General features: G+C 37.1%; 1 protein-coding gene across 2 annotated transcripts in view; it reads right to left on the bottom strand.

The window, feature by feature from the left end:
• Window positions 1-12077, bottom strand: part of LOC145686442 (trypsin beta-like) — a 194683-nt gene that overhangs the window by 51111 nt on the left and 131495 nt on the right. For both annotated transcript variants that reach the window (XR_014131612.1, XM_081759746.1), the window contains one exon: window positions 8997-9054. Coding sequence is in view for 1 of the 2 variants with exons in the window: in XM_081759746.1 (XP_081615872.1) it covers window positions 8997-9054 (58 nt within the window). In the remaining variant the exon portion in view is untranslated. The remainder of the gene's footprint in view (window positions 1-8996; window positions 9055-12077) is intronic.

Here is a 12077-nt window from a genome sequence, read left to right as displayed (position 1 = left end):
TTTGTCTTTTAAAATAGAATAAGTGTTTTTTTTTTATTTATAATAGGCTTGAATTTTTTAATTAATAGATATAGTGTATTTATTGAGGGAGAAGTTATTTCTTTTAATAGAAGTAAAATTGTTATAACTCTTCTATTTGATTGAATGTCATTTATAAGATTCGTGCTTTATATTTCTAGAATAGTAATTTATTACAGTGAGCAATATATAGGATCTGAACGATATCTTAATCGGTTTATCATACTTGTATTGATGTTTGTTCTTTCAATGGTTTTGTTGATTATTTCTCCTAATTTAATTAGAATCCTCCTTGGGTGGGATGGACTAGGATTAGTATCATATTGTTTAGTTATTTACTATGAAAATATGCGGTCTTATAATGCTGGTATGTTAACTGCTCTTTCTAACCGTATTGGAGATTTAGCGATTCTATTGGCTATTGCTTGAATTAGTCAGCTCGGGTCGGGTTACGGGTCGGGTCGGGTCAGGTCAACACGGGTCGGGTTATCGGGTCGGGTCAGTCGGGTCAGGTCGTGTCGGGTTGTCGTGTCGGGTCAGTCGGGTCAGCTCGGGTCGGGTTGTCGGGTCGGGTTATTCCGGTCGGGTTGTCGGGTCGGGTTATTCCGGTCGGGTTGTCGGGTCGGGTCAATCGCGTCAACTCGGGTCGGGTTGTCGGGTCGGGTTATTCGGGTCGGGTTGTCGGGTCGGGTCAATCGGGTCAGCTCGGGTCGGGTTGTCGGGTCGGGTTATTCGGGTCGGGATGTCGGGTCGGGTTATTCGGGTCGGGTTGTCGGGTCGGGTCAATTAGGTCAGCTCGGGTCGGGTTATCGGGTCGGGTCACTCGGGTCGGGTCAGTCGGGTCACTCGGCTCGGGTTATCGGGTCGGGTTGTCGGGTCGGGTCAGTCGGGTCAGTTCACTTTGGTCAGCTGAGTTTAGGTTGAGTTTAGACTCGGCTGGAGTCGAAAGCTGCTGTTTTTCACTAGCTGCCTAATCAAAAATAGCAATTTTCAATTGATTTTATAGAAACCATAAATCTATTTTGAACACTTGCAGCTAGTGTTTTTGTGATAAATGCTTATTTTTCTACTTATGTGTACTTTAATTTTTAAATGTGGAAGATTGATTTTAGCAATCGACTGTAATATTAATATCTACGCCAATATGGTGTCTGGATATGGACGACCAAGCCCTAGCAGGGCCGCGGTGGCTCAGTGGTAGAGAATTCATCTCTGGTGCATGGTGTCCAGTAGCGTAGCTAGAGTTTTTTTCAGGGTGGGCAATGAAGGGCCCAAGAGGATTTTGAGGGGGATATTTCCAACATATATATATATATATATATGTGTGTGTGTGTGTGTGTGTGTGTGTGTGTGTGTATTCAAGGTGAATGTTTCCATCTTTATTGTTCATGATTTTACTCTTTGGAAAACAGTGAACATATAAGAATTTAGTACCTCAAACAACTAGGATTCATTCATGCAATTGATTTCTAATATAAGTAAATAGTTATTTAATCATGACGTTTAAAATATGTGTAGCTGGTTGACTTAAGTGGAAGCAAATACACTTTTACAGGTAAAGAAAATAACTTATAGGTTCATGCCTCTACTTGAAGAGGATCTTTATATTCGTGTGGGCAGCAACAAACATATCCACAACTTGTTAAAGATCTAACGATTTAGCAATTTTCTTCTCAATATAAAGTAACACTAAGTTTTTCAACCTATCATGAGTCATTGACTTGCGTATACAAGTTTTTAATCTTTTCAAAGAAGAGAATGACCTTTCACATGTAGCACTAGAAACTGATATAATCACAGAGATGATACCTAGCTTGTAGGTTTCTAGAAATGCGTTTTTGTAGACACAAAGATCAACGAAATTCGTTATGGAATCAGCTTTCGTTTTCTTCTCGTCTTCATACAACTTAATTATTAGAGCAACCCACATTATGCTTTATTTCTTGTTTAATTATGCTTTTTTAAATTATGCTTTATTGTTAATTTCAATGATTATTTTACATTAATCGTGTATAACGTATATTTATTATACATCAAATATTCTAAATATCTTGATCTATTTATTGATATTTTTTTGCAACTAGTTTCTCTCATATTTAATGAACTTTCTACTTAATTCATTGTAAAGAGATGTGTTTTGCTCGAATAAATTTTTTCTATCATTTGTGTGCGCCTTACAGGTACATATATACGGAAAGGGAAAAGAAAAGATGCCGACAAAAAGTACAGAAAGTGCTTAAGTTCAAAAAGTAAACATAGCAATACAGTGATAACGCCAGAGGGGGGCAAGGGGGGATAGTGCCCCCTAGTAACTACTTCTTTCCCCCTGACTGCCACCTAGACTGCCCCCCTAGACTCGTACAATCTTTAAACATTCTTCATGTAGTATTATATATCAGTATCATAACCAATCTCATTGACAAATTGTAGTCTATTTTCCATGAATTTACTATGTGGCAGATTAATCCTCAAGCTTTCTTCTTTGAGCGTCTGGGTATGCACGCATATTTCTGTTTTCTAATTTAGCCCCTTTTGAGGTAAATTTTAGTTATACCTCTTATGATTTTTAATTATTGTGCCTAGCGAACAATAGTAGATTTGGTCGACTTGTTTTCTTCTCATTGGATCAACTTCGATTGGAAACAAAAGAAAGGTAAAACCAGTTACGTAACTTGTTTGTATTTGTCCAGATTTGAAGTTTTCAGTTTCATATTTTGTTTTATTTAAAACTTCTTTTTTCTGAAACATTATTCTCGGCTTCCAATATTCAGAGGATGTGCTTATAACAGCTTAGTTTGCAACTATCAGGGCTTCATTTTTTGAAGGAGATAAAGAGTTGTGTTTTCCCTTCCTGCAAATGATAATAAAATTATGGAATGAAATTGATTCCCAATAAAATGTATTGGCAGAGTGCTGATCTTTAGTTAGTAATTGGTTTATACTAGTGCTCCTTTACTTATTTTGTTTCAAAGTACTGACGTGACGTCTACCATATTGACTAGGAACTGCTGAAAAATTCATAGCCCAACCCAGAAGGAGTGCACGTGGATTGGTGAAGTTTTACTTCTTCTTCTCTTCCCCCGAGAGTCAATATACTACCTTGTACAGTGCTCCAGCTGTTGCAGAAAAGTTTAAAAAAATCTAGATTTCCTCGCACCACTGTTCGTAGCACTACCCCTATCAGATCTAAAATGGCATCTTTCAAGTGTTATTTAAGTTTGGGAAATAAGTACACGTAATAGTTAGACGGAGCTAAATCAGCGGAATAAGAATGATGATCTAGACATTAAAATCCTAGATTATGCAATGTCAGTTATGTTCGCAGGGGCTTGATGGACAGGTGTATTCTCCTGAAGGAACAAAATTCCTTTCTTTTCATTTTCCGCAGCGTTGAACTTTGAATTTTTCTTTCAGTTTTGTAAGTAATGTAGAGATTCTGGATTAAATATCTGACCACTGAAGAGGTAGTCTACCACTCCATACTTATACCAGAAGAATGTTCCAAACAGTTTCTCAACCTACTTCTGTGTCTTAAACTTCTTGGGGCGATGGAGAAATGAGTGCTACTACTCCATTGACTGTTGTTCCGATTCAGGATCATAGCGGTACAACCATATTTCATCTATGGTTACTATTCGTCAGCGAAATTGATCAGCATTACGGTCAAATTGGAAGAATACTTCTCTTAATGCCGTTACCCTTTTATTCTCCTGACATATATTTTGGGAACCCATTATGCCGAGAACTTGCGCATACCCAAGCCACTCTGAATTATGCTACCGACGAGTTCCAAAGAAATGCCCAGAATCCCTGACACAAGTTTTGCTGAGAAGGTAAAAACTGAGAAAGCGGGGTGCAGACCTCAGACTATAATAAATATAAATAGCTTAAATTATTTTTGTCACACAAAAACTGGGGTGGCCTAGGCCCTCCGGCCCCGGGCTATATCCACCACTGGCTAAAATGCTGCAATTTTCAAGAATAATGTCACAAATTGCATCCATGATTCCAGGAAGAGTCATTGCTTTTAATCATCCTGGATGCAAAGCATAATTTGTTGAGAAATTGCTACGTTTATACTAAGCCACTTACTTCTTCACCACTATATATAACGGAGGAGAGTCCCGTGGTGTTTCACTGATTTCCTAATTAATTTACTTCGGTGACTTTCCTTGCTGGAACAAAAATGTTATAACAGTAAGGATCTGGAAGTTCGTGAAATTATCTGTTTGGGCACACATAATCACTTCAGAGGCCTGAGAAACAATAAGAATTTCATTATTAATATGAAAATTTATATTTGTACACACAGAGATATGTTTTTCTAAACTACGGTTTCATTTTTCTACCTAGTACCTACACTCCTTCTGGATTGGACTACGTCATTTTCAGCAGCTCCTCGTAAATTCTCTCTCTGGCTCTCTGTCTCTACATATATACATATATATATATATATATATATATATATATATATATATATATATATATATATATACATATATATATATATATATATATATATATATATATATATATATATAGAGAGAGAGAGAGAGAGAGAGAGAGAGAGAGATACGTAGCATATAGACGAATGTGTTACTTGTAGCATACGAGAAAGTAATTTAATTTATGTTTAGGCTTCAAAAGTTTCATTGAAAAATATTTCATGTGCAGACGTTACTTATTTGTTAGTTACAAATTTTATTTGAAATAAGTTTAATTTATAATCATATAGACCTAACATAAAAACAGCAACGAAATACACAATGTAATGTAAAATAAGTCAAACGTAAAAAATATGTCATTTTTGGTATGGCAAATAGCCGCCCCCCGAAAATGTATCTGCCCCTCCTTTGACCCCCTAAGCTGGCGTCGTCACTGTAACAATATAGTATGGAGTTCTTGCATATTATTCATTGTTGGCGGAAAAATTTCTTCTTTTACTTTCTTTTCTCCACATCAAAGGATTATACCGAAAAGTTTATAGAAATGAAAATAAGCTTTTCATTGTTGCATTGTTATGCTCACAATGATTTTGCATTGTAAATATTGGCTTTAAAAATATTAACACAGTATATTAAACTTTCAGTTAAAGAGAATTTTCCAAGAATTGTGCTATATATTTTAAATTATGCTTTATGCTTTATTTTCTAAAATTATGCTTTTAAAACTAGTTTCCCAATGTGAGTGCATTTTGGCGTTCACCCAGTGTCGAGACCATAGTGTTCTCAAACGAGTCGGGTCGGGTCGTGTCAACTCGGGTCGGATTGTCGGGTCGGGTCAGTCGGGTCAGTTCGGGTCGGGTTGTCGGGTCAGGCTACTCGGGTCGGGTTGTCGGGTCAGGCTACTCGGGTCGGGTTGTCGGGTCGGGTCAGTCGGGTCAGCTCGGGTCGGGTTAGTCTTCAACCCGACCCGACCCGACCCGTTGAGAGCACTAGCTTGAATATTTTTTACCTACATAAAGTTTTAAGTAACTATGAAATAGTAATTATTTCTAGTTTGATTCTTTTGGCAGCAATAACAAAAAGCGCACAAATTCCTTTTTCGGCATGACTACCAGCAGCGATAGCTGTCCCCACACTAGTATCTGCATTAGTTCATTCTTCTACACTTGTGACCGCTGGGGTTTACTTGTTAATTCGTTGTAGAGACGTTTTATTAAGTGTGTATGCGGGGGATGTATTACTTTTATCAGGTTTGACAATATTTATGGCTAGTATTGGTGCTAATTATGAATATGATTTAAAGAAGATTATTGTCTTATCTACATTAAGTCAGCTTGGCCTTATAATAATAATTTTGTCTATAGGATTCCCTATATTAGCTTTTTTTCATTTATTGACACACGCCTTATTTAAGGCACTCCTTTTTTATGTGCAGGAGCAATTAATCATGGTGTGGGGGACACACAAGATATTCGTAGAACATCAATCAAATACCTCTTGTGAATCAAATACCTCTTACTTTGTCTTGTTTGAATGTAGCTAACTTGGCGCTATGTGGAATACCATTTTAGCTGGATTTTATTCTAAGGACTTAATTTTGGAAATTTCTTCCTCGTCTTTGATTAATGTAGTTAGTTTCTTCTTATTATTTTTTTTCTACGGGACTGACTGTATGTTATTCAGTACTGTTAAGATTTTATTTAACGGGTAAGGGCTTTGGGGGTACTAATATTCATTCTATTAGTGATAATGAAGGTTCAATTATATGTAAGGGAATATTGGGACTAGTAGTGATAGCAATTTTAGGAGGCGCAATATTGAGTTGATTGATTTTTCCTAGTGTTAATTGTGTTGTTTTGCCATTACACCTAAAAATAGGTGCTTTACTTGTAAGTGCGGTGGGCCTGTGAGTTGGCATTTTATTATCAAGTTATTCTATTGGACAGTCTTTAATGTGTGTGTAAAGTTTTACCTTAGCTCTACAATAATAGGAAGTATATGATTTTTGCCTTATTTATCAACAAATTATATTATTAAATTGCCTTTATATGTAGGGGGAGTATATTATAATAATATTGATCAAGGGTGAAGAGAATGTATTGGTGCTCAGGGGATGTATAATAGTTTAAAGGGCGGTTCGATATTAATTCAACAATCACAGGACAATTTATTTAAATGTATTTATTATTTTTTTTAATTTTTACAATTTTCTTTTGTTTCTTTATATTTGTGTATTTAGGTAGCTTATACTGAAAGCATAGTATTGGAGATACTAAAAAGAGGCTATACTCCCTAAATATACTCCTTGAGAAGAGCACTCTCTTTTTTACCTCGAAAAGATAACGTAATATTTATGCTAAGGGAGTATAGCCACTTGTGTTAAGAGATGTTAACGGTCTAATCCGCTAAAGATAGAAGTTAGCAGCTTCTTCTTGATTATTCACATCTCCTTAGTTGGGGAGGAATAGAGTCCCAATGGTATCATTAACAGTGAAATGCCTCTTTTTGGCTTCAACTAAGCAAGCGGGGGCCATAAGGGAACCAGAAATTCAGGTCGAAACTGAGTGCAATTTTTGCTTCCTGCTTGTGAGATAAGTTGACAACACCTTTTGGATGCAACCCAAATATTATATTTAACTATTATCCCATCTTATTGTTTAGTAGGCTCATGTTAGAGATCCCTGGTTTCATTCATGATAAAGGCCTATTAGGAGGATTACTAAGAATGTTAGTCTAACGAGAGACCAAGATAGTGTATTGGTGTTAATAATGGTGACTGTTATTGGGAGTAGGAGGGCAATTTCTACATCGAAGATGAGGAAAATTACTGCGATGAGGAAGAATCGTAGAGAAAAGGGAATTCGGGCGGAGGACTTTGGATCAAATCCGCACTCAAAGGGGGAGCTCTTTTCTCGATCATTAATGACTTTCTTGAAAAGAAGAGTTGAAATAGCTATAACGATTAAGCAAATAATGATCGTTAATAGACCAGTTGTTAAAATTGTATTAATTGCCAATTTCATTTAAATGATCTTTTTGATTGGAAGTCAAATATACTATATATATTAAATAGGCTAGCCTCCTCATCAATAAATAGAAATATAAAGGAATAACCATACTACATCTACAAAGTGTCAATATCAAGCGGCAGCTTCAAATCCAAAGTGGTGATTAGGAGAGAAGTGTGACAGAAGGTGACGTAATAAACAAGTGGCTAGAAATGTGGAACCAATAATATCGTGAAGGCCATGAAAGCCTGTTGCTGTAAAGGATGTTGAACCATAAACGGCATCTGCGATGGTGAATGGGGCCTCATAATACTCATATGCTTGTAAGGCAGTGAAGTATAGACCTAGAAGGATTATGAGTACTAGGCCTTGTGTAGCTTGAGTGTGGTTACCTTTTATTAATCTGTGATGGGCTCATGTTACAGTGATTCCTGAGGCTAATAAAATTGCAGTATTGAGAAGGGGTGTGTATATTGGATTAAATGGCACAATCCCTGCTGGAGGCCAGAAAGATCCAATTTCTACGGTTGGTGCTAGCCTACTATGGAAGAAGGCTCAAAAAATGAAACGAAAAAGAATACTTCAGAAATAATAAATGAAATTATACCTAACCGAAGACCTAATGTGACTTGTATAGTGTGCAGTCCTTGATACGTTCCCTCTCGAGTTACGTCTCGCCATCACTGAATTATAGTGAGTAATGTGATTAGTATACCGAGAAAGAATAGGGAGGGATCATATTGGTGGAACCACTTAGTGAGACGTGTAGTTGTAATTAAGGCCCCTAGGGCTCTAGTAAATGGCCCTTAACTTATTGAAACTTCTTTATCACAAAAGAATATTATGCGTTACAGTTAGTGGAAACCTTTGTTTCCAAATTCACCATATTCGCTAATGTTTTTATGTTAATTCTCAGATTTGCCGCATTCTTCAATTTATTCAAAGTCTTTTCCTTCGTAGTCCTATATCATTTCACTTTTATCTGGAAGCAGTGTTGAATTCAGACATTTTCACCCGGGAGGAGGAACGTAAACTCCTCGGGGGGAAGGTTGTTTTCCTTATTCGAACATCGACATGTCCCGAACCTCAGAAGACTTAGCACTATTGCTGTACTTGTTTCTGTCTCTCAACAATGACTTCCATTCGGGACTGAATTACAGAATACCACTTTCTTAAATACATCTAAGTGATTATAGTTTTGAAGATATCATATAAATAACACACCTGTGTTAAAGCGAATCTACTAGATACTTAAAAAATATTATTCTTCTATCAATATATGATAAGATCCATGTTAAACAGATTGACACTACAAGTTAGCACACAAAATTATGCCATCAAACATATCTTCAACATTGATTTGTGTTCCATTTACGTAAATCGCTGTTGATTTCACAAATTCTAGCCATTCTCGAAACTCAACAAAATTAGTTAACTCCAGTCCTACCTTTATATCATAGCTTTATAATACATGCTTATCCTGATAAATATTGCACTAAATTTCTCAATATTAATAACATTTTACCTGCAATTTCAGCTTTTCCTTCCATGTTACTAAATATAAGAGGACCGCCACTATCACCCTGTGAAAAGAGTCATGTCACTTGATATTATTAAAATTACTATCGAATTAACTGAAAACACAGTAGTCATGGATACATCAAGTTTATTTATTGCTTTCTAATTATTTAAATAGTTTAGGAAAAGCATTATTTTTCAATTTGTATTACAACAATGTCTGTCATTTCAACCATGCAAAATAGAGAGCACTCCCCACTAAACTTCAGAATATATTAAAGAATTTGCCTGCTTAGATTCCTAGATATAACATTGTACATAATTCTACATATAAATCTTATGTTCCTCTAAATCTCTATCACAATATTTGTTGATTGATTTAATAGACATTCCAGATGCAATGTGAGAAGTCGATTTACAATTAGTTTGGTAGTGTTGGGAAACAGATTTAAAGAAAAAAACAAATGGATAAGATAATCTGTGGTTAAATGAATTTTAAGAAGATGAACTATTAAAATGTTTTGTTCAAATAACTTGGCCTAAGGGACAAGATAAACAAAAGAACAAGGCCTCTTAATTGTGAAAACCATGATAAAGTGGGAGATATAAGGAGAATCCAGGCTGGCTAAGGGGACGGAAGCAGCCAAAGACGAAGGAAAGTTATTCAGCCATGTGGGTGAGAGGATTCCACCTAACATTCATGTAAGACCTTTTTACTCTTTGTAAAATCTTAGTTAGAGAAGAATCTGAGCCAAGTAAGGTCTTTCGTGTATAATATTTTGTTTACGAAATTTTCTTTATTTCAATGTAATTTTATTGTGTTTTTGCACTTTCTTATACTCTCTCTCAGTGTTAATAAAGTTGCTTGCTCAAGTATAATTCCTGGTTCTTTTACTTACTTCCTCAGAGAAGAGATAAGAACCATTATTTTAAATTGACTTTAGTAGAATACTGACTACCGATACTCAAGATTGTTGAATTAACATTTTTATTAATCATGGCTCCCCTGGCGACATGCTAACGCTCAGATTCTTTTTTGGCTAGATTTTACATATTTTATACCAGATTCTATTTTTTAAAATTTTTTTTCCTCTTTTTCTTGGTTAAGGCTGATGGGCTTCTCAGTGCAATTATTTTTATAAATTTAATATCCTTATAATTTTTGTTTTGTTAAGTGATTCCGTATGCCGTTAACGCGCAGTGCAGTTCAATCACGGAAATTAGGTGTAAACTTCACCGAGATGCAGTCGGTTACAAACAGTCTTACTAATTCCTGGTTACATTCCAAGCCCCCAGCACCAGCTCCCACCTCACAACATTTCTCTCATCAGATTAATAATATTACATCAAGTCCTCAAGTTAATGGATCGCCCTTAACTAACATTTCTAACCTATCCGTTGTTAATCCATCAACTCACAGCTCAGGGCCGACATTATCGGCCACTTCACCACCCACACAAGGAAATTCAAGTGTTCCCACCATTCCCATACATCCAAATTCACTCAACATATTTTCGGCTACCCCGTTCGAAAGAGCAGACCTATTCCTTACTAACTTTTTGCGTAAAGCAAAAATTGCGGGTTGGAGTGAAGACAAAATGTGTTCCATCTTTCCGTTATGTCTTGCAGACATTCCGCTATATTGGTACAAAAGTACCGAGTCACTTTCCACCCTACCATGGAATACACTTAAGGATAAATTCCTAAAGCAATTTGGGCCAAACAATTTACCGCTCTCCGCAGCTGAAAAATATAGATCCAGAGTTCAGGAACCAACAGAGTCACTCCTCCACTATTTATATGCTAAGAAATACTTGGCCACTCAATTAGATCACCCACCCTCCTTTGAAGATTTTCTGTTGGATTCAATTACGGGGTTATTACCTCACTTCATTGTAGAATTTTCTCAAAAGACTATTAAGTCATTTGATGAACTTATCGAATTAGCAGCCACAAGGGAGAGAGCAGACAGGTTAGCCCAGCGGCGCCTAGCCAACTTAACCAATCCTACCCCCCCACCACCACAAACACATCAGCAAGACCCCTTAAACAACATCATTTCTCGTTTAGATTCACTTGAAGTGCAATTTAATACCCATCTTAATGCTCAACTCGTCCAATATACAGTTGCATTCATGGAACATAATCAACCGCAGTACAGGCATCGCAACTCAGATCGTTCACCGTCTCCTCACTACTCCCGAAATTTCTCCCGGGGACGGGATGAACACACTCATCGTTCACGGCAACGATCACACAGTAGGGAACGGAATGACAGGAACCCATCTCAATCCCCACCTCCTACTCCCACACCACCCTCAGCTCACACCCATAAATGTTGTTCTTGCCGAACTCCGAAGCCACAACAAAACTCTAAGCCCACCACTCAGACCCCTCCCCAGCATAATGTTAATAGAAAAAGTCGTTCTCCTTTTAGAAAAGGTGGGAACAATCGAAAGGGAGCAAACTATAACGAGGCTGCCTTGGATACTATATATCCTATGCCTTACCCACAGTTTTACCCTCCACCATACCCCTCTCCCTTTCCATTTCCGCTACCTAAAACTTCCCAAACTCCTTGTGGTCCCACCCCTTTTGTTCCAACTTTACCTTCGTTAACTTCAACAGAACAGCTGCCAAAAAACGGATAAACTTAGAGGAGGACCGTCCTCCTCCTCCTCCAACTAACCATTCCCTCAATGACTTACAATCACAACAAACATCCGACCTACACAAGAACACACAGTCCAGCAACCTTCTCCAGTTGCTGAAAATAGTCATATTCCTCCACCCATACAAACAGACGAGCATATTAACCAGTCTGGTAAACACTGTACGTTGAATGTCCCATTGATCTTTAGAAGGCATTTAACTTACATTGAGGGCTCTATTGCTTCAAAACGACATTTAATAATCCTTGACTCAGGAGCAGAGCTAAATTTAATTCCTAGCTATTTAGTTCCTCAAAAAGCGCGACCTTTTCCTTTGGCCACGGTTCTTCACGGTGTCTTAAACCTCCCGTTTACAATTACCCACGCAGTTACATTACCAATTACAATTGCGGGTCGTACATTTTCGGTTCTTTTTC

The sequence above is a fragment of the Thermobia domestica genome, chromosome 5 (assembly GCF_964235325.1).
Source record: "Thermobia domestica chromosome 5, izTheDome1.hap1.1, whole genome shotgun sequence".
NCBI classification, from domain to species: Eukaryota; Metazoa; Arthropoda; class Insecta; order Zygentoma; family Lepismatidae; genus Thermobia; species Thermobia domestica.
The sequence above is the reverse complement of the archived record's forward strand: the minus strand, read 5'-3'. Positions and strand labels throughout refer to the sequence as shown.